The sequence below is a fragment of the Numenius arquata genome, unplaced genomic scaffold, assembly GCF_964106895.1.
Source record: "Numenius arquata unplaced genomic scaffold, bNumArq3.hap1.1 HAP1_SCAFFOLD_887, whole genome shotgun sequence".
Lineage (NCBI taxonomy): Eukaryota > Metazoa > Chordata > Aves > Charadriiformes > Scolopacidae > Numenius > Numenius arquata.
The window spans coordinates 30,902-52,259 of record NW_027414658.1 but is presented as its reverse complement, the minus strand read 5'-3'; the positions used below and the strand labels follow the sequence as shown (position 1 = coordinate 52,259).

At 66.5% G+C, this 21,358-nt stretch overlaps 3 protein-coding genes across 3 annotated transcripts; all 3 read left to right on the top strand.

Moving 5' to 3' along the window:
- Positions 1 to 306: 306 nt before the first annotated feature.
- Positions 307 to 3,762, top strand: MRPL4 (mitochondrial ribosomal protein L4). Its single transcript, XM_074167248.1, has 9 exons — positions 307 to 381; positions 510 to 567; positions 1,527 to 1,698; positions 1,800 to 1,851; positions 2,607 to 2,724; positions 2,830 to 2,936; positions 3,043 to 3,152; positions 3,264 to 3,334; positions 3,469 to 3,762. Exons 1-9 carry the CDS (start codon positions 307 to 309, stop codon positions 3,612 to 3,614), a joined length of 909 nt encoding a protein of 302 aa, XP_074023349.1. The 3' UTR covers positions 3,615 to 3,762.
- A 565-nt stretch (positions 3,763 to 4,327) lies between these two features.
- Positions 4,328 to 6,643, top strand: LOC141478115 (intercellular adhesion molecule 3-like). The gene is made up of 5 exons (XM_074167252.1): positions 4,328 to 4,457; positions 4,840 to 5,103; positions 5,226 to 5,510; positions 5,714 to 5,974; positions 6,464 to 6,643. Exons 1-5 carry the CDS (start codon positions 4,400 to 4,402, stop codon positions 6,598 to 6,600), a joined length of 1,005 nt encoding a protein of 334 aa, XP_074023353.1. The 5' UTR covers positions 4,328 to 4,399; the 3' UTR covers positions 6,601 to 6,643.
- An 8,024-nt stretch (positions 6,644 to 14,667) lies between these two features.
- Positions 14,668 to 16,786, top strand: LOC141478116 (intercellular adhesion molecule 1-like). The gene is made up of 3 exons (XM_074167253.1): positions 14,668 to 14,937; positions 15,034 to 15,276; positions 16,074 to 16,786. Exons 1-3 carry the CDS (start codon positions 14,676 to 14,678, stop codon positions 16,295 to 16,297), a joined length of 729 nt encoding a protein of 242 aa, XP_074023354.1. The 5' UTR covers positions 14,668 to 14,675; the 3' UTR covers positions 16,298 to 16,786.
- The last annotated feature ends 4,572 nt before the right edge of the window (positions 16,787 to 21,358 follow it).

Here is a 21,358-nt window from a genome sequence, read left to right as displayed (position 1 = left end):
GGGTAATAGGGTGGGAGGCACGGGGTGGGGGTGACTGGGGGGACAGGAGGCCCCGGCCCCACTCCCTCTCCCCTCTACTGCTTGCTTCCTCCCTCCCCATCCTCCCGCTCCCTGTCCCGCTCTCCTCTTCCTCCTCCCTTTCTTCTTCTTCCTCCTCCCCTTCTTCTTCTTCCTCCTCCCCTTCCTCTTCTCCCTCCTCCTCCTTCTCCTTTCCCGCCCTCTCGCCCGCTTCCGCTTCCGCCGGAAGTCGGCCCGCGCTCCCTGACGACGTCATCGCGTCGCGCCCGGCGGCCGCGCGCTCCCGCCATGTTCCGTGCGGGGGAGCCCCGCGTCGCCGCCGCCGCCGTCAGGGCCTGGGCCTGGGCCCGGGGTCGGGCCGGGGCCGCGGGGGTGAGGACCGGGATCGGGACCGGGACCGGGGGAGGCCGGGACGGACCGGGGGGGCCCGGGGGCGGGCGGAGGCTGGAGGCCGTTGCCCCCCCCCGCCGCTCACGGTCGCCCTCCCGCAGGTCTCGTCCGCCCCCGCCGGGCCCACCGGGCCCCCCGCGGCCCCCGAGCCCCGCAGAGGTGAGTCCGCGGGGATATCGGGGGGGACAGCGGGGACGGGCGGCCGTGGGGGCGGAGGTGGTCGGGGGGGAGGGGGGATCGGGCGGCGGGGATGGTGGGGTGTCGGTGGGGCTGTCCTGGGGCCATCAGGGATGGGGGGGCTTGGTCAGGGCTGCGGGGACATCCCGGGACATCGGGGTTGGGGACATCAAGGTTGGAGTGACCGTGGGGCTGGGGGCATCATCAGGGATGGGGTGTCCGTGGGGTTGGGGACATCAGGGTTGGGGTGTCTGTAGGGTTGGGGGTACCCTGGGGACATCGGGGTTGGGAACATGAGGGATGGGGTGTCCATGGGGTTGGGGACATCAGGAATGAGGTGTCCGTGGAGTTGGGGACACCCTGCGGACATCAGGGATGGGGATGACAAGGGCCAGGGCTGTGGGGACATCCTGGGGACATCGGGGTTGGGGTGTCTGTGGGGTTGGGGACATCGGGGTTGGGGTGTCTGTGGGGCTGAGACCATCCTGGGGACATCAGGGACGGGGTGTCCGCGGGGCTGGGGACACCCTGGGGACATCGGGGATGGGGATGACAAGGGCCAGGGCTGCGGGGACATCCTGGGGACATCAGAGTTGGGGTGTCTGTGGGGCTGGGACCATCCTGGGGACATCAGGGTTGGGGTGTCTGTGGGGCTGGGGAGTCTGTGGGGTTGGGGGCATCCTGGGGACATCAGGGATGGGGTGTCTCTGGGGCTGAGACCATCCTGGGGACATCAGGGACCGGGTGGCCATGGGGTCAGGGCTGCAGGGCCACTCTGGGTGTGTGAGGACAACCTGGGGACAGATGTCCCTGGGCTTGGGGTCTCTGGGGGGGGCCCCCCCGCTTTGTCCCCAGCTGGAGGCTCCCTGTGACTCAGTGGAGCTGCCACGGTCCCCTCTGCCCTTGTGTGTCCCATCCCGTCCCCCCCCCCCCCCACCCAGAGAAGCTGCTGGTGCCACCGCTGCCGCGGTCCCCTGTCCTGCGGGGGTGCAGTGTCCCCGTCCCCCCCCACCGCTCCCCCGTGCAGGCCTGGGTGGAGTCGCTGCGACACCACGATGACGAGCGCTGGGGCCTGACCGACCTCCACCCCGACGTCTTCGCCGTCAGGCCCAGGTGGGGCTGGGGGGGGGGGGGACGGGACTGTTTGGGGTTTGGGGGGGGGGCTCAGGGACATGTGGGGGGTCCCCTCGCTGAGCGTCCCTTGTCTCCCGCAGGCTCGACATCCTGCACACGGTGGCCATGTGGCAGAAGAATTTCAAGAGGATCGTGAGTGTGTGGTGGGGGGGTGCTTCTGGGGGGGGCTGGAGGGGGGGTTGGGGGTGCTGGGGGGGGGGCTTAGGGGGAAGAGGGGGCTTGAGGAGGGGAAGGAGGGGTCTGGGGGGGGTGTCAGGTAGGGCCTGGGGTGGCAAAGAGGGGGGCAGGAGGAGAAGGGGGGGCAAAGGGGGGACTGGGGGGGCAGAGAGGGGCGTGGGGAGGAGAAGGGGAGGTCGAGGGGGCAGAGGTGGGGTTTAGGGGGGCAGAAGGGGGGGGTCTGAGGAGGGGAAAGGCAAGTCCGGGGGGGGGGGGGTGTCTGAGAAGGAAAGAGGAGGTTGAGGAGGGTCTGGGGGGGGGCAGAGAGGGTCCTGGGGAGGAGAAGGGGGGGTCGGGGCTGGGGGGGGGGGTCAGGGGGCAGAGGAGGGTCCAAGGGGGAAAGGGGGGGGGTCTGGGGAGGGGAAGGGCAAGTCTAGGAGCGGTAGGGGGGGGGAGGGGTCTGAGAAGGATTGAGGGGACAGAGAGGAGTCTGGGGGGGGGGGGGGGTGAGGGGGGGCCTGGGGAGGAGAAGGGGAGGGTCTGGGGGGGGGGGCAGAGGGGAGTTTTGGGGGGCGGAGGGAGGCCATGGCGGGGGGGGGGCCACAGAGCAGCAGCCTGTCACCTCGCCGCAGAGGAGGCGGCTGGACCCAGGACTCCTGGGTCCCCTCTTTGCGTGGGGAGGGGGACAGGAGGGGTCTGTCCCCAATTGTGTGTGTCCCCCCCCCCGGCAGAGCTACGCCAAGGTGAAGACGCGGGCGGAGGTGCGGGGGGGCGGCAGGAAGCCATGGCGGCAGAAAGGATCCGGCCGGGCCCGACACGGCAGCATCCGCTCGCCCCTGTGGCGCGGGGGTGAGTGGTTGTGGGTCAGGGGGACCCCCCCGATTTAGGGGGAGGGGGGGAGGGAGGGGCCGTGGCCGCATTCGGGGGGGGTCACTGAGCCGGGACCCCTCTTAGGGGGCATCGCCCACGGGCCGCGGGGTCCCACCAGCTACTACTACATGCTGCCCATGAAGGTGCGGGTGCTGGGGCTGAAGGTGGCACTGACGGTGAAGCTGATGCAGGTATGAGCTCCTCGGTGTTTCGGGGTGGGGGGTCCTAAGGGTGTTGGGGACACGGTGACACCCCCCTCTTCATCAGTGATGTCCCTCCCTCCTCTTCACCTCGCAGGATGACCTCCACATCGTCGACAGCCTGGACATCCCCACCGCCGACCCCCAGTATCTGCTGGACCTGGCACGGTACCGGCGCTGGGGCCGCTCCGTCCTCATCGTCGATGTGTGAGTTGAGAGGGAGGGGGGTGTCCCAGGGATGGGGGGCACGGGGTGGTGGTGGTGGTGGTGGGAGCTCCGGGGGTGTCCCCCATCCTCATTTCACCCATTTCCCTCCAGCAATGAGATGCCGGAGAACATCGAAACGGCGGTAACCGGCCTGAAAACCATCAACCTCATCCCGGCGTTGGGTGAGAGCTCCGTGGGGATGGCGGTGGCCGTCTCTGGCTCCCCCCCCCCCCCGGCCAAACTTGGTGGGGACCCCCCCTCGAAACCTGACAAGGTTCCCCTTTTCCCTCACCCCCCCCCCTCCTGCCTCCCCCAGGTCTCAACGTGCACAGCATGTTGAAGCACGAGACGCTGGTGCTGACGTTGGACACCGTCACCTTCCTGGAGAAGAAGCTGCTCTGGCACGACACCCGTTACTCCACGCTTTACCCCTTCTCCATGCCCTACAGCGACTTCCCCTAGAACGTGCCCCCCCCCGGGAAGAATCTGACACACACACACACACACACACACCCCCCCCCAGATCCCCCGGGCAGGATCCGGCCCCCATCCCTATGGAAGGGGTTTTTGGGGGGCTGCCCCGTGGCCATTAAAAGTGAGGTTTCTCATGGCTGTTGCTTTTCTTTGTGCTTGGGGGGGGGGGTTGCTCCCACCTCCTTTTGTGGCCCCCCCCCCCCCATCTTTGCAGTCCCTTTGTGGCCCCCCTGTATTTGCAGCTCCCTATGTTCAATTTTCAGTCCCTTTGTGTGTCCCCCCCATATTCGCAGTCCCTTTGTGTGTCCCCCCCATATTCACCGTCCCTTTGTGCCCCCCCAAATTGGCAGGACCCGGGGGTGCCACGTGAATTCAGTGTCTGTGGGTGGCTGCAATTTTTGGAGCCACCGTGGCAGGGAGGTCTGTGTGCCCCCCTCTCCCCCCCCCAGCAGTAAATCCATGTGTGTCCCCCCCACAAGGGGCAGCACTGTGTGTGTCGTCCCCCCCCCGCAACATTCCAGGCTCCGGCTGCCCTCACCGAAGCCGGCAAAGGGTTTTGGTGGGAGCTTTTTTGAGGGTGGTTGGGGGGTTTTTGGGTGTCACCGGTGAGGCAGGAGGAGTGTGAGGCCCGGACCCCCCCTTAGGCCCCCCCACCCCAGCATCCATGGCTCCGGAGCGGGAAGGCGGGGGCCGTTGGGAGAGGAAAGGGAGGAAATGTGGTAAGAGGCAGCGTTTCCCACGCTGGTAGCGCCGCGTTCGCCGGGGGCCGGAGGATGGAGCCCCTCCGGAGCTGGGGGGCCCTGGCCTTGCTCTGCCTCCTCCTGCCGGGGGGTGAGTTGGGGGGGTGTCCTCCCTCCCCCCGCACCCCCCCCCCCCTCAAATTAGCCAAAGGGGAAAACTGAGGGTGCCGGCACCCCGCGGTTGGTGTGTGGGGGGGGATCCCCACTGGCGAGGCTGAGGACGGTTTTGGGGATCCCAAGGTGGCGGGGTGGGGGGGTGTCCCAGTGCTGGCTGACACACACCCCCCCCCCCCAGTGCTGGTTTTGGGGTACGGCAGGGCTGGGGGTGGGGGGGTGCTGGTTTTTTAGCCACAACTTGGCCAACGGGTGCCACATCCCCTGGTTGTGCCTCTATTTTTTTGGGGGTGGGGGTGTCGCACCCAGCACTGGGACCCCAAGTGGGGGTCCTGCCGTAACTGGGCGCCCCCTCCCAGGGCACCCCGGTCCCTGCCGGGTGTCCATCACCCCCCAGGAACCGGTGGTGGAATTCGGCACCCCCTTCCTCCTCAACTGCACCAGTTCCTGCAGCCACTACAGCCGCCTGGACTGGGAGGTCTCCGTCACCAAACTGGGGGAGCAGGGACCCGGCTGGGTGTCCCTCAGGGTCCCCAACGTCACCGACGGGCGCTTGGAGCTCCACTGCTACGGTGTTTTTGGGGAGCAGAGGGTCGTCGCCAACACCACCCTCCACGCTTACCGTAAGGACCGTGACACCGGGGTGACGCTTTTGGGGGGGGGTGGGTGGGTGTGTGTCCCCAACACCCTCCCAGTCACCCCACACCCCCCCACACCCCCACCCCGGCTTTGTCCTTCCCAGCAGGGCTGTCACCCCCCCGAATTTCCCTGGAGGGTGAGGCGGTGGCAGGCAAAGAGACGCGGGTCACCTGCAATGTGTCCGCCTGGGTGTCCCCCCCTGACCCCCCCGATCTCCGCCTGACGCTGCGGGGTGGGGGGCTGCCCCCCAGCAGCCGGCGGGGACCCTCGGTGGAGCTGGTTTTCACGGCGGGGCCGGAGCAGCACGGGGACGAGGTGACGTGTGACGCCGTGTTACGGCTCGGGCACCGCACGGTCAACGCCAGCGCCGCCGTCACCCTGCAGGTCTGGGGTGAGTTTGGGGACACCGGGGGAGGGAGGGGGGTAAAAGGGAGGGGAGGGGGGCAGAAAATCCCCCCCTGCCCCGTGGCTGGACATGCCAGTGCCAGCTCTGGGTGCCCCGTGGTCACGGTGGTCTCCGGCATCGCCGTGGGGTGGAGAGTGGACACCCTGGCTCTGGGTGTCACTTGCCTGTCACCACCCCCCCACCTCCAGCCGCCCCCCACCACATCCAAGCGTGGGCATCGCGCACCCTCTTCACCACCGGTGACAACCTGACGGTGACGTGTCAGGCGGAGGGGAACCCCCCGCCGCAGCTGCGCTGGGAGCTGCCCACCAACGCCAGCCTGGAGCTCGGGGACGGTGGCACCAGCGTCACCGTCCCGGCTGCCCAACGGGAGCACGGTGGCACCTACCGCTGCCTGGCTGAGAACCGCTTCGGCACCGGCGCTGCCAGCGTCGACGTCCTCTTCCAAGGTGAGATGTGACCCTGGTGGCACCAAGTGGCACTTGGTGGCACCTGGTCCCACACCAGGGCTGGGTGTCACGGCACGGCGGTGGCACAGGGTGAGTGTAAGGGGTGGAGAAGGGGATGGAGGTGGCATCTCCCGGCGATGCCAGTCCCGGTAGCACCCAGTCCTGCTCCGGGGCTGGGTGTCATGGCATGGAGGTGGCACAGGATGGAGAAGGGGATGGAGATGGCACCTCCTGGTGATGCCAGTCCCAGTGGCACCTGGTCCCGCGCTGGGGCTGGGTGTTATGGCATGGAGGTGGCACAGGATGGAGAAGGGGATGGGGATGGAGATGGTACCTCCTGGTGATGCCAATCCCGGTGGCACCCGGTCCCGCACCGGGGCTGGGTGTCACGGCACGGCAGTGGCACAGGGTGGGTGTAAGGGGTGGAGAAGGGGATGGAGGTGGCACCTCCCGGCGATGCCAGTCCCGGTGCCCGGCTTGATCCCACAGGATCCTCCCGCAGCCCCCTGATCCCGGTGGTGGTGACCTTGGCCGTGATCACCGTCCTGGCCCTTCTCGCCGGCTCCTGGTGGCTTTACCGCACCCGTGGCTGGAAGGCGATACTGGAGGTATCCCTGCTCGGCTGATCCCACCGGTGCCTGGCAGCAAAGACCCATTTTCCTCCCCTTTTCCCTGTGTTTTTCCCATTTTTTTTCCCGGTTTTCCGGCTCCAGCGTGAGCTGGGGTGGGTGGGAAGGGAGGGCGAGGCGCCTGCTCCCGGCTCTCGGCACGGCCTTGGCTCCGGGGGAGGGAAAATCCTGGGGCAGGGCAGTTTCCTGGCACTCACGTGGCTGAGCGGTAACGAGCCGCCTTCGTTAGCGGGAGGGCAGAGGGACGCGTGGCCGTGGGAAGTGGGGCCGCGCTGGGGCGGCCGCTGGGATCCTGCCAGCCCCGACCTTGGCTTCGGCCCCGGCTCAACGGGGGGGAAAGGGGGGGGGGGCACGGCTGGAGCTCACGGCGAGCGTGCAAGGAGGCTTGGAGCTTGCAGTGGGTGTGCAAAAGGGGCTTGGAGCTTGTGGCGGCCGTGCCAGGGGGCTTGGAGCTTGTGGCGGGCGTGCAAGGAGGGTTGGTGATCACAGCAAGCGTGCAACAGGGGTTGGTGCTCAGAGCGAGTGTGCAAGGGGGTTTGGAGCTCAGAGCGAGTGTGCAAAGGGGTTGGTGCTCAGAGCGAGTGTGCAAGGGGGTTGGTGCTCACAGCGAGCGTGCAAAGGGGCTTGGAGCTCACAGCGGGTGTGCAAGGGGGCTTGGAGCTCATAGGGAGTGTGCAAGGGGGCTTGGAGCTCATGGGTGTGCAATGGAGTCTGGAGCTCACGATGAGCGTGCAATAGGGCTTGGAGCTCATGATGAGTGTGCCATGGAGTCCGAAGCTTACAGCGAGTGTGCAATGGAGTCTGGAGCTCACGATGAGTGTGCAATGGAGCCTGGAGTGAGCGTGTAATAGGGCTTGGAGCTCACGATGAGTGTGCAATGGAGCCTGGAGCGAGCATGCAATAGGGCTTGGAGCTCACGATGAGCGTGCAATGGAGTCCGAGGCTCACTATGAGCGTGCAATGGAGTCCGGAGCTCACGATGAGCGTGCAATGGAGTCCGAGGCTCACGATGAGCGTGCCAGGGGCTGCCTGGCGCCGCTGCTCCTCCGGGCCGGGTCACCGGGGCCAGGGCAGGGCAGGATGTGTCCCCTGGCACGGGGACAGGGAGACGGGCACGGCCGGGAGGAAATGCTAGTGCTCGGCACACGAGGCCTCACCGTGAGTAAGTGGGGAGCCGGGGGGGGGACACATACACTGGGACAGCCCCCGGATGAGCTCCTGGGCTTCGTGCCCGTTCCAGGTGAGAGGTGACAAGAGGGGGGTACCGGGGCGGGGAGGGGGGGGCTGTATCCTGCACCGGGCCATGTCCTCCACCGGGGGGGGGGCGCAGGTCACATCCTGTGCAGGGGGGCCCGTGTCCCGCTCCGGGGACCCGTCTCCCACCGCGACCCCGTCCCCCAGGTCTCTGCCAATCTGTCACCGTGTCTCTGTCCTCCATGTCCCTGTCCCACACCTCCCTCCCCATCCATCTCACCGTCCCTCCCCCCTCCCCTCCCATCCTCCGTGTTCCCCACTGTCCCTCCCCTGTCCCCCGTGTCCCCTTCTGTCCCTCTCCATCCATCCCTGTGTCCCCATCCCCACCACCCCTCCCCACTGTCCCTCCCCTGTCCCCAGTGTCCCCTTCCGTCCCTCTCCATCCATCCCTGTGTCCCCATCCCCACCATCTCTCCCCACCCCTCCCCTGTCCCCTGTGTCCCCTTCTGTCCCTCCCCTTCCATCCCTCTGTCCCCATCCCCACCGTCCCTCCCCTGTCCCCCGTGTCCCCTTCTGTCCCTCCCCTTCCATCCCTCTGTCCCCATCCCCACCGTCCCTCCCCATCCCTCCCCTGTGTCCCCAGGTCCCTGTCAATCCATCCCTGTACCCCCCATCCCTCCCCTTTCCCCCTGTCCCTGTCCCTTGTCCCTGCCCATCCTTCCCCTGTCCCCCAACAGCCCCATGTCCCTCTGTCCTCCATGTCCCTCTCAATCCATCCCCCTGTTCCTGTCCCCCCTGTCCCCACTGATCCTCCCCTGTCCCCCAATACCCACCTGTCCCCATGACCCCCTGTCCCCCACGTCCGTCAATCCATCCTCGTATCCCTGTCCCTGCCAATCCATCCCTGTGTCCCCATCCCCCCTGTCCCTATGTCCCTCCCAATCCTCCCCTGTCTCCCAGCCCCCCATCCACACCCACGACCCCCTGTCCCTGTCCCCCATGTCCATCCTCCCTGTCCCTGCCAATCCATCCCTGTGTCCCTGCCCCCCCTGTCCCTATGTCCCTACCAATCCATCCCTGGCCCCCAGCCCCCCAGCTATCCTCGTTACGCCCTGTCCCCCATATCCCTCTCCCCTCTGTCCCTGTCAATCCAGCCCTGTGTCCCCCTATCCTTGCCCATCCTCCCCTGTCCCCCCCTTGTCCCCCCCCTTGTCCCCCCCCTTGTCCCCCCCCGGCTGCTGAGCCGGCACGGGAGCAGGAAACACCCTTTGCCCACTCCGGCGAGCCCTGTGGCCTCCAAACCACGGCGAGCGCCGGGGCTGGGGAAGGTCACCGGCGAGATAAGGGGATTCCTGCCGGGAGACGCACCAAGGCCAAAAGGGCGGCGGGGGCTGCCCGGCGTTCCCCGCGTTCCCGGCGTTCCCTAAACCGGCCAAGGGCACGGGGACGAGCCAACCGGCGATGGAGCCACGGGGATGGGGACAAGGCTGGGGGAGGCCGTGGGAGCCATCACGGCTTGCGGTGGGGACGCAAACGCCGGGTCGCGGCGCCTCTCGGGGTGCCGGGGGAGGAACCTCGCCACCCCGGCACGGTTCCCCATGGCGGCGCGGGGCAGAAGTGAAACCCCGTGGCCATGAGAAGCTCCGCTGGATTTTCCTCCCCTTCGGCAGCGTCGGAGCCGGGGTGGCGGCGGCGGTCAAGAGAGAAGGTGCCGGGGTTCCGGTGTCCCCAACCGAAGCCTCTGGCACCCTCCGGGCTCTTTGTCTTGCTGCGCTGGGAAAACGAAAATAAATCGTTGAGAAAATAAATCGCTGGGAAAATAATAAATCACTGGGAAAGCAGTGGCCTGTGGGGGTGGAGGGGTGCCAAGCCAAACCTTTGCCACCCCGGCTCTGCCTCCCGGTTGGCAGTGACCGAGGGGACGGCGCTGGCATCCCCAGGGGTCCCTCCGCTGCCCCCGTCCCCGCGCCCCCACCCTTCCCATCGGTGACAAAAATTCCCTACATCAATAAAATAATAGAAAAGAGGAAGCGGGGCGTTTGGGTGCTCTCTTGGCTTGCCCCCCCCGCAACACGTTCGAGATGAGGTCACCGACCTGACGCCGTGACATCGGTGGCGTCTTAAGCCACCCACGGCCGGGGGACAGCAGGGTCATGTGCCGGGGTGGTGAGAAATCACAGGGTTGGTGCATAAGGCTGAGCCCCCCCCCCAATTTGGGGGCACGGTGTGTGTGGGGGGGGCTGCATGCCCCCGGTCACCTCCTCTCTGAGCCAGCAGCACCCAGCGTGGCACCCGGGCTCGGCTTTGGGGACTCTTGTGGCACCTTGGGCTGGATTGAGCCCTGTGGGGCTGCGGTATGTGGGGCAGGAGGGGCAGAAGAATTGTCCCACCCTAGGGCAGTGGGGCAGGAGAGTTGTCCTGCCATGGGGCAACTTGGGGGGGTAGGGCAACTGCCCTATCCCAGAGCAAGAGGGCAGGAGAGGAGTGGGGCAGGAGGGCAACGGGGGAGAAGAATTGCCCCATCCCAGGGCAGGAGGACAGTGGAGCAGGAGAATTGCCCCATCCCAGGGCAGGAGGACAATGAGGCAGGAGAACTGCCCCATTAGGGGCAGGAGAGGAGTGGGGCAGGAGTGCCATAGGGCAGGAGAACTGCCACATCCCAGGGCAGGAGGGCAATGGGGCAGGAGAATTGCCCCATCCCAGGGCAGGAGGGCAATGGGGCAGGACAATTGCCCCATCCCGGGGCAAGAGAGCAGGAGAACTGCCCTGGGGTGGGGCAGGACCCCCCGCCCCGGGCGACCCCCCGCCCCGGGCAGCCCCCCCCCCCCAGCCCTTGGGGTCGCCGCTGCTCCAGGGGAAACCCGTCGCCGAAGTTTCCGACGCCCCGGAATTTCCCGGGGATCGGGAGGGGTTGGGCTGACGCCGAGTTATAAAGCGCCGCCCCGGGTGGGACCGACCGACGGGACGGACGGAGGGAGGGAGGCACGGACAGACGGACGGAGAGTGCGTTGCGCACCGAGACCCCGAGCCGTTCCGGTGCTCCCGGAGGAGACTGAACCGACCGATCCCGGAGAGCCCGACCGGACCCCTTCCCCGTGCTCCCGGAGACCCTGAACCGACCGATCCCGGGGGAGCCTGATCGAATTCATCCCGGTGGTCCCGAAGACCCTGATCGGACCCTTCCCGGTGCTCCCGAAGACCCTGATCGGATCCGCCCCGGTGCTTCCCGGGGAGCCTGAACCCACCGATCCCGGAGAGCCTGAACGGGCTTTCCCCGGTGCTCCCGGAGACCCCGACCGGACCCTCGCCGGTGCTCCCGGGGGAGCCTGAACCGACCGATCCCGGAGCGCACTGAGAGTCCGACCAGACCCATCCCGGGGAGACTTGAACCTACCGATCCCGAAGACCCTGATCGGATCAATCCCGGTGCTCCCAGGGAGCCTGAACCGACCGATCCCGGGCAGCCTGAACGGACTTTCCCCGGTGCTTCCAGAGACCCGGACCGGACCCGTGCCGGTGTCCCTGGGGAGCCTGAACCGACCGATCCCGGGGCACACCGAGAGCCCCACCGGAGCCATCCCGGGGACCCTGAACCGACCCATCCCGGAGAGCCTCATCGGATCCATCCCGGTGCTCCCAACCCCCACTCCGGTGCTCCCGGCAGACTGACCTTCTCCCCCCCCCGGGGCCGGTACCGGCACCCACCCCGGTACCCCGTCGCACCATGAACCCTGCGGTGCTGCCGCTGGCCCTGTGCACTCTGGGTGTCATCGCAGGTGAGGGGACACCGGGAAAAGGGGGACACTCGGCTGGGAGGTGGCACCGAGGGAGGGTGGTGGGGCACGGGAACACTTGGCCGTGTCCCCAGCACAGAGGGGTGAGGCCTGCGCAAGCGTGTTGGCGCAAGCGTGTTGGCACAAGCGTGTTGGCGCAAGCGTGTTGGCACAAGCGTGTCGGCACAAGCGTGTCACCTCAAGCGTGCCGACACGAGCACGAGCATGTCAACGCGAGTTTGTCGCCGTGAGTGTGTCACACGAGGAGCGTGTCACGGCAGGAGGGCACGCGTGTCCCGTTCCATCCCTTCCTCCCCCCCCCCTCCATCGATGCACCGTGTGAGCGCAAGCGTGCCACCGTGGTGTCACCATTGGGCCCCCTGCCTGGCGCTGAGGGGGCTGGTGGGGTGGCCGGGATGGAGGGGGGGGGGTCCCGCATCCAATCCCGGCCCCCTCTTCCCGAAGCCATGGCCTCCGCGCCGTATCCCATTGGGATAAGCTGGGAAGCAAGCTGGGGCACAAGGTCGTGTTTGCCTTTGGATTGCAGCAAGAGTTCTTCCGGCCAGGGATCATTCCGGGAAAGGGCAGGACTTTTTATTTTCCCTCTCACCGGAGGGAGGGAAAAGAGCGGCCGCTCCCGGGGAATCCCCCACCCCAGGGAGCGGGTGCTGACTCACCCTGGGGGGCTTCCTCCTTTCAGGGGGGGGCTCGGTGAACGGATGCTTTGCCGGGAAAGCACCGGGGAGGGGGACTGTGGGAATGCACCGGCTGGGGACAGCTGTCGCCGTCCCCGAGGGCCCGATTATGGGTCTTGGCATGTCCCCCCCCCACCAGCACCACCGCTGTCACCGGGTTTCTGGCTGAAGGCTTCCAGCTGGATGGGGGGGGGGGACAGACACGGATCCTGCCCAGCGGCAAAGCCACCCGCTTCCCACAGCCAAAGCAGAAGTTCGGTGACTCTGCAGCTTCTCCTTGCCCACCCACGGCTGCCCGACTTCCCCCCCCGCCATGACGAGGATGGGGGACAAGCCTGGGGGGGGGGTCCTCTCAGCTTCCCCCCCGCTGTCTTCCTGGGGATAGAGACAAACCTGGGGGGGAGGGGGGGTGTCCTCTCAACTTTCCCTCCTACCGTCCCAGGGATAGGGACAAGCCTGGGGGTCCCCTTGACTTTCACCCCCCCACCATGCTGGGTATGGGGATGAGCCTGGGGGTCCCCTTGACCTTCTGTTCCCTGTGGTGGGGATGAAGACAAGCCCAGGGGTCCCCTCGACCTTCTCACCACCATGCCAGGGATGGGGACAAGCCTGGGGGGTCCTCTCGACCGTCCCCTCCCCCCCATGCCGGGTATGGGGACAACCATGGGGGTCTCCTCGACCTCCTCCCCTGCTGTGGTGGGGATGGGGATGAACCCAGGGGTCCCCTTGACCTCCTCCCCTGCTGTGCCGGGTATGGGGACAAGCCCAGGGGTCCCCTCGACCTTCTCCCCCCACCATACTGGGGATGGGGACAACCATGGGGGTCCCCTCAACCTCCTCCCCTGCCATGCCGGGTATGGGGACAAGCCCAGGGGTCCCCTCGACCTTCTCCCCCCACCATACTGGGGATGGGGACAACCATGGGGGTCCCCTCAACCTCCTCCCCTGCCATGGCACAGACGGGGATGAGCCTTGGGGTCTCCTTGACCTTCCTCCTGCTGGGACAGGGACAGGGACAGGGACAGGGACAGGGACAAGCCCGAGGGTCCCCTCAACCTTCCCCCTACCATACTGGGGATGGGGACAACCATGGGGGTCTCCTTGACCTCCTCCCCTGCCATGTCAGGGATGGGGATGAGCCTTGAGGTCTCCTTGACCTTCCTCCCTCTGTGCCAGGGCCAGGGCCAAGCCCGGGGGTCCCCTCAACCACCGAACACCCCCCCCCCAACCCTCCATTTTCTCCCGGCAGGGCGGCTGGAAGCTTCCTTCAAGGTGTGGATGGAGCCGGCGGTGCCGGTGGTGGAATACGGCGGCTCGCTGACGTTGAAGCTGAAGACGACGTGCCAGGCCCCCGACGCATCCGGCAACTTTGAGACGTCGCTTCTGAAGCGGTTGGGGCCGCCGGGGCCGAGGGAGAGGCTGGTGGATCTCCTCAACGTCACCGAGTGGAACTCCAGCGTCCAAGGCTTCTATAACTGCTACCAGGATAGGAAGGTGGTGACCACCAAACTCACCGTCTACCGTAAGGCACTGAGGGGGAGAAGGAGGAGGGGGGGGGGGGTGTCACCACCCGTACCGGCACACCGGCATCGTCCCCGTAACACCGTGTTTCTCCTCAAGATGCTCCGGAGCTGGTGGTGCTGGAGCCGGTACCGGCGCTGGCGGTGGGGAAGAGCCAGGAGCTGAGGTGCCGCGTGGCCGGCGCGGCGCCGGTGAGGAACCTGGTGGTGACCATGCGGCGGGGCGGCGAGACGCTGAGCACCGAAACCTTCCCGCGGCACAGGCGGGACGAGCCGGAGGAAGTGCAGGTGACCCACCGGCTGACGGCACAGCGCCGGGACCACGGGCACAACGTCACTTGCCAGGCGCTGCTGGACCTGGCACCCCACGGCCCACGCCTCAACGCCACCTCTGACCCCCAGATGTTGACCGTCTACGGTAAGCCCGGCACCGGCACCTCACCGGCGTTGGCTCCGCCGTGGATGCGGCAACCGGCTCATCCCCGGGGGCGTTTCTCTCCGGTGGCAGAATTCCCGGAGGATCCCGAGCTGGAGCCTGACATCTACCTGGAGATCGGCAAGAGGGTGAACGCCACCTGCGCCGTCGGCAACGTCTTCCCGGCGCCGCGGTTCGAGCTGACCCTCGCCAACCAGACCCTGCCGCTCTCCATCAGCCAGGACGGCCACCGGGCCACCGCCGAGGTGGCCCACAGCCAGCCGGGGGACTTCGGGCTGGTTTGCACCGTGAGCGTGGGACCGGTGGAACGGCGGAAGGAGGCGACTGTCCACATCTACCGTGAGTAGTAGCGGCGGTGACACCGGCAAAGTGCCGGTTGCATGCCGGTTTCGTGCGACGGCGTCACCGAACCACCCCGGCGTTGTCCCTGTCGCCCGCAGATTTCCCCTCGCCGATGCTGAACGTCAGCACCGCCAGCCCGGCAGCCGGCACGGAGGTGCGGGGGCTCTGCCGTTTGCCACCCAGCCATTCCGCCAAGTTCCAGCTGCAGATCCGCATCGGCCACCGCGTCCTGGAGCCCTGGGGACCGTCCCCGCTGCCCTTCAGCCTGACGGCGCGGGAGGAAGATCACGGGGAGGAGTTGAGCTGTGAGGCCCAAATCCTTGCTAAAAGCAAACTCCCGAAGAAGACCGTGGCCATCCGGCTCAGCGTCACCGGTGAGGACCATCACCCCGGCTCCATCCCGTGTTGCCAAAGGGGAAAATTTCCCGATGGGAATTAATTTCTCATCCTTCTCCACATTCTTCCCGCAGCCGAACCCCGGATGGACGACAGTAGCTGCCCCCCCAGCCAGAACTGGACAGAGGGGCAGGATGAGACCCTGCGCTGCTGGGCACGGGGCAACCCCCTGCCCCACATGAAGTGTGCCAAAAACGGGGAGCCCTTCCCTGCCGGGGTCCCGCACCCCGTCACCCGCACCCACGCCGGCACCTACCTCTGCGAGGCCACCAACCCGCTGGGGACAGCCGTCCGGACCGTCACCATCTTTGTGCACTGTGAGTGAGGACAGGAGTGCTGGGGGGGGTCCTGTGGTCTCAGGGGTGCCAATGGTCTCAAGGGTCCTAGGGGCTCCTGGTGGCTTTGGGTGTCCTGGGTGTCTTGAGGGTCTTGGGGGTCCCAGGGATCCTGAGGGTCTTGGGGATCTTGGGGTGTCTTGGGTGTCCTGGGGGTCTCGGGGCTCCCAGGGGTCCTGGTGGTCTTGGGAGTCCCAGGCATCCTAGGGGTTCTGAAGGTCTTGGGGGTCTTGGGGCTCCTGGGGGTCCCAGGGGTCCTTAGGGTCTTGAGGGTCCTGAGGGTCCTGGTGGTCTCAGGGGTCGTGGGGCTCCTGGGGGTCCTTGTGGTTTTGGGTTTCCTGGGGGTCTTGAGGGTCCTGAGGGTATTTGGGGTTCTGAGGGTCCAGAGAGTCTTGGGCGTCCTGGGGATCTTGGGGTCCTGGGGATCTTGAGGGTCCTGGGGGTCTTGGGGGTCCTGGGGGTCTTGGGGGTCTTGGGTGCCCTCAGGGTCTTGGAGGTCCTGGAGAACCCAGAGTTCCTGGGGGTCTCAGGGGTCCTGGTGATCCTGGGGATCTTGAGGGTCCTGAGGGTCTTGGGGATCCTGGTGGTCTTGTAGGTCCTGGAGATCCCAAGTTCCTGGTGGTCTTGGGGGTCCTGAGGGTCCTGGGGGTGCTGGTGGTCTTGGAGGTCCCAGAGTTCCTGGGGGTCTTGGTGGCCCTGGGGATCTCAAGGGTCCTGGAGGTCCCAGGGGGCTGGTAGGGGCTCAGCACCACTGACCACCCATCCCCGCTCTCCGGCAGACCACGACCCCGACCTGCTGCTCCTGGTGGTGCTGCCGCTGGTGGTGGTGGCCGCGCTGGTGGCCGGGGGGGTGGGCTACGGCATCTACTACCGCAAGAAGAAAATCCGGCAGTACCGGCTGCAGCAGCGGCAGCGGCAGCTGCAGATGGAGCCACCGCGGCCACCGGGATCCTCGGAGGAAACGGCCGCGCTCAACGGTTCGGCGTTGGAGACTCACCCGTAACCGGGCAGGGACGGTGGAGGGGCCGGCAACCCCCTGCCCACGGGCAAGTTGCCCCAGCAAGGGCTGAGCGCCCTGGCCGCCGGCTCCTTCCTACTGGTGTGACGGTGACATGGGGGACCGTGGCGGGATGGTGGAGGCTACGGTGAGGCAATGTCGGCCACCACTGTCACCACAGGAAGGTGACGGCTCCCAGATGGGGACGTGTCGTGCCGGCACGCGGTTGGGATGCCGGAGGGGGCGAGGTGCTGACCTCCCCCCCAACATCGTGGAGACGCTCCTTTTCCCTCCGAACTTCATCCCTTGGGAGAGCCCAAGCCGGTGACACCGGAGCCGGGGGGCTTGTTGCCCCGGAGGGGGCTGAATCCCGGGATTTCGGTGCCGGGGTGGCATTGGCACCGATGCCAACGGGAAGGCGAGGAGGGAGACACAGCCGCCGGAGACTGGAAGACGCTGCCGCGACGTGTTGCACCAATAAAGGCTGTCGACGGCACTGCCGGGGTTTTGGTTGGGGATGGGGACAACCGAATCACGGGGGAGGTTTCCGGTACCCAGGGTCCTCGGTGGCCACGGTCACGCCGAGCATGCGCCGCGGTGCCCAAACCCCGCTTCCTTCCTCCTGCCGCCATTTGCCCACCAGCTCCCGGCACCCGCGGTTGTAACCGGGGACGGTACCAGGATGAAGGATGGAGAGCGGCTGTCGTGGCGAGGGTTGGGTGACAATTCGCCCCTGAGACGGGTCCCCACCTTCCTGACCCCCCCCCCGCCAAAGCCACAGGGCTTTGGGGTGATGGGCTCTGGCTTCTGCTCCCGTCCTTGTGGCTTGCGGCTCCCCGGCGTGGCAATGTCCCGGCGTGGCCACCGTGCCTGGTGCCTCGCCGGGCTCCTCCTGGCTCTGTGCGGTGAGTGGGACATCCTCTGCTCCCCATCCTGGCTGGGGACATCCCCTGTGTCCCAGCTTGTCCCCCTGCACCCTGACCCACCTCCCCCCGGGATGTCACCAGTGTCCCAGCTGGGCCCCCTGCACCCCAACCCAACTGGGGACATCCCGTGTCTCCCTTCTCATCCCACTTTCACCCCAATCCAGTTTGGGACACCCCGTGTGTCCCAGCTCATCTCGTGTCCCTTCTCATCCCACCTTCACCCCAACCCAGCTGGGGACATCCCATGGGTCCCTTCTCATCCCACCTTCACCCCGACCCAACTGGGGACGTCCCATGTGTCCCAGCTCATCCCACCATCCCAAACCAGTTTGGGACATCCCATGTGTCCCAACTCATCCCACCTTCAACCCAACCCAGTTGGGGACATCCCATGTGTCCCAACTCATCCCGTATGACCCCAGCTCAACCCACCTTCACCCCAACCCCCCTCCCCTCCTCATCCCGTGCATCCCAGCTCATCCCACACCCCCTCGGCCATCCCATTCCAGGACCCCCCGCCCACTCCTTCGAGGTGAGGGTGGAGGGGAACTCCTCGGAGGTGGGCTACGGTGGGACGGTGCTGCTCAACTGCTCCAGCAGCTGCCCCGAGGAAGGGGCACTCGGGGGGCTGGAGACCTCCCTCAGCAAGGAGTGGGTGGCCCGGGGGCCGGGCTGGTTGAGCATCCGGCTCCACAACATCACCGAGCCCCTCTCCGATGTCTTCTGCTTCTTCTCCTGCTTCGGGGAAAGGAAGATGGTGGCTTTTAGGGTGCTGGCTTATGGTAAGAGGCTGCTCGGGTCCTTCCCCTAGGACTTTCCCGGTGGACAAGGGACCGGGGATGGGGGACGCAGCAAGAGGGTTGGGATGCACCGGATCTGGGGAGCCCCCACCCAGGGATGGGGCAAACGGGGATGGAGCTGGGGATGCAACTGCTCCTGGGGGGAGGGATGTTGGGATGAGCTGGGGGCTGGATCTGGCAATGGGTCCCAGGGCTGGGAGAGCTTGGGATGAGCCAGGGGACGGATCCAGCAATGGATACCAGGAGTGGGGGAGCTTGGGATGAGCTGGATTCTGGATCCGGCAATGGATCCCAGGGGTGGGGAAGCTTGGGATGAGCCAGGGGATGGATCCGTCAATGGATTCCAGATGTAGGGGAGCTTAGGATGAGCTGGATTCTGGATCCGGCAATGGATCCCAGGGGTGGGGAAGCTTGGGATGAGCTGGGAGACAGATCCGGCAATGGGTCCCGGGGTGGGGAAGCTTGGGATGAGCTGGGAGACAGATCCGGCAATGGGTCCCAGGGGTGGGGAAGCTTGGGATGAGCTGGGAGACAGATCCGGCAATGGGTCCCAAGGGTGGCAAAGCTTGGGATGAGCCGGGGGCCAGATCCAGCAATGGATCCCAGTGGTGGGAGAGCTTGGGATGACTCGGGTGCTGGATCCGAAAATGGGTCCCAAAGGTGGGAGCCACTTTGGGATGATCTGGGGGATGGATCCAGCACTGCTTGGGCAGGATCCCCTTTGGGATGACCCAAGACGTTGGGTGCCATCTTCCCCCCCACCCCCGGCTGCAGAATTCCCCCAGCCTCAGCTGGCCATCAGCCACCCCAACACCTCCTACAATGAGATGGTGGTCATCGAGTGCTCCTCGGAGCCCAGCTGGCCCCCGGGGCTGAAGCTGCGGCTCCGCCGTAGCCACCGGTCCCCACAGCCCTGGGTGGAGGGTCCCGTGCGCCTGGAGCTGAGGGCCAGGGAGGAAGATGATGGTGCCGAGTTCTCCTGCGAAGGGCAGCTCAGGCTGGGCAACAGGACCCTGCAGAAGCACTCGGCCGTGGCCACGCTGCGTGTCACCTGTGAGTGGGGTGGTGGGTGCCACCACGGTGCAAAACCCCTCGGTCCTGGTGCAAAAACTCTTCTGCCCCCGTGGAAAAACCCTCCGTCCGCTGCAAAACCCTTCTGCTGTGGTGCAAAGGCCCTCGGCCCCGTGCAAACCCCTTCTGTCCTCGTGCAAACCCCCCCATCCCAGTGTAAACCCCTTCTGCCCTTGTGCAAAGCTCTTCCACTCCGTGCAAAACTCCTCTGCCTTGGGCAAAACCCTTCTGCCTTGTGCAAAACCCTTCTGCCTTGTGCAAAGTCCCTTGACCCAAAGCAAACCCCTTCTACCCTGGTGCAAAACCCCTCAGCCCCCGTGCAAACCCTTCTACTTCGTGCGAAACCCCTTGACCCCCGTGCAAACCCTTCTGGTCTGTGCAAAACCCTTCTACCCTGGTGCAAAACTCCTTGGCCCCCGTGCAAACCCCTTCTACCCTGGTGCAAAACTCTTTGGCCCCCGTGCAAACCCCTTCTGGTCTGTGCAAACCCCTTCTACCCTGGTGCAAAACCCCTCAGCCCCCGTGCAAACCCCTTCTACCCTGGTGCAAAACTCCTTGGCCCCCGTGCAAACCCCTTCTACCCTGGTGCAAAACTCTTTGGCCCCCGTGCAAACCCCTTCTGATCTGTGCAAAACCCCTCGACCCCCGTGCAAAGCCCCTCAGCCCCAGTGCAAAACCCTCCTGCTCCATGGAAAACCCTTTAAGATCCGTGGAAAACCCCTCAGGCCCTGTGCAACCCCCTTCTGCCCCACTGCAGAGCTCCTCAGCCCAGTGCAAGACTTGGGGGTCCCATCCCAGGCTGCAGCGGGGACCCCGCTGGCCCTGACCCGGGGAGGTGGTGACATCGGGGCTCGTGACGGGGACAAATGAGGTTCCCCCCGCTCTTGCCCCCCCAGACCAGCCCCAGATGGATGACGATAGCTGCCCCCCCAGCCAGAACTGGACAGAGGGGCAGGATGAGACCCTGCGCTGCTGGGCACGGGGCAACCCCCTGCCCCACATGGAGTGTGCCAAAAATGGGGAGCCCTTCCCTGCCGGGGTCCCGCACCCCGTCACCCGCACCCACGCCGGCACCTACCTCTGTGAGGCCACCAACCCGCTGGGGACAGCCGTCCGGACCGTCACCATCTTCGTGCACTGTGAGTGGGGACAGGAGTGCTGGGGGTCTTAGGGGGTCCTGGTGGTCCCCGGGGTCCTGGGAGTTTCAGGGGTCCTAGGGGTCTTGGGGATCCTGAGGATCTTGGGGTCCTGGTGGTCTTGGGGGTCCTGGAGGTCCCAGAGGTCCTGAGCATCCTGGGGGTCCCCAGGGTCCAGAGCATCTTGGGGGTCCTAGGGGTTCTGGGGGTCCCAGAGATTCTGTGGGTCCTGGGAGCCTTGGGGGGTCCTCGGGGTCTTGGGGGTCCTCATTATCTCAAGGGTCCTGGGGGGTCCTGGTGGCCTTGGGAATCCTGGGAGGTCCTGGTGGCCTCAGGGGTCCTGGAAGTCCCAGGGATCCTGGTGGTCTCGGGAGTCCTGGGGGTCCTGGGGGTGCCAGCAGTGCCACAGGTCCTGGGGATCTTGGGGATTCCTTGGAATCTTGGGGGTACTGAGGGTCCTGTTTATCTCAAGGGTCTTGGGGGTCCTGGGTGTCCTGGGGTTCTGGTGATGTCAAAGGTCCTGGAGGTCCCAGGGATCCTGGTGGCCTTGGGGGTCCTGGTGGTCTCAGAGGTATTGGAGATCCTGGGGGATTCTGGGGGGGACAATGTGGGGGGGGCATCAGTACCACTGACCACCCGTCCCCGCTCTCCGGCAGACCACGACCCCGACCTGTTGCCCCTGGTGCTGGTGGGGTTGGTGCTGGTTGCCATCGTGGTTGCCATCGTGGTGGGCTACCGCATCTACTACCGCAAGAAGAAAATCCGGGAATACCGGCTGCGGCGGCGGCGGCGGCAGCGGCTGCAGATGGAGCCACCAGGTCCAGGGCAGGAAGATGCCCCCCACAATGAGAGGGGGGCTCCACCGTAACCCCCCCCCCCCGCAAAAGCCAAACCCCTCCAGGGGGCTGAGGGACGTATCCAGCCCCCCAAGGGGTCAGGGGGTGCTGGTTGCAGCCCCAGGCTGTGCCTGCTGGGGGGACTGGGGGGGCTGGGGAGGGGGCTGAGGGGGCTCAGTGGCCCGAGGGATCAAAGACACCCCCCCCTTTCCCCCCCCCCCCAACACTGTGCCCGTCACCGTGGCCTCGAGCTCTTAACAGCTTAATTATCCTTGTGGGATCATCCCGGCTTGTCCAT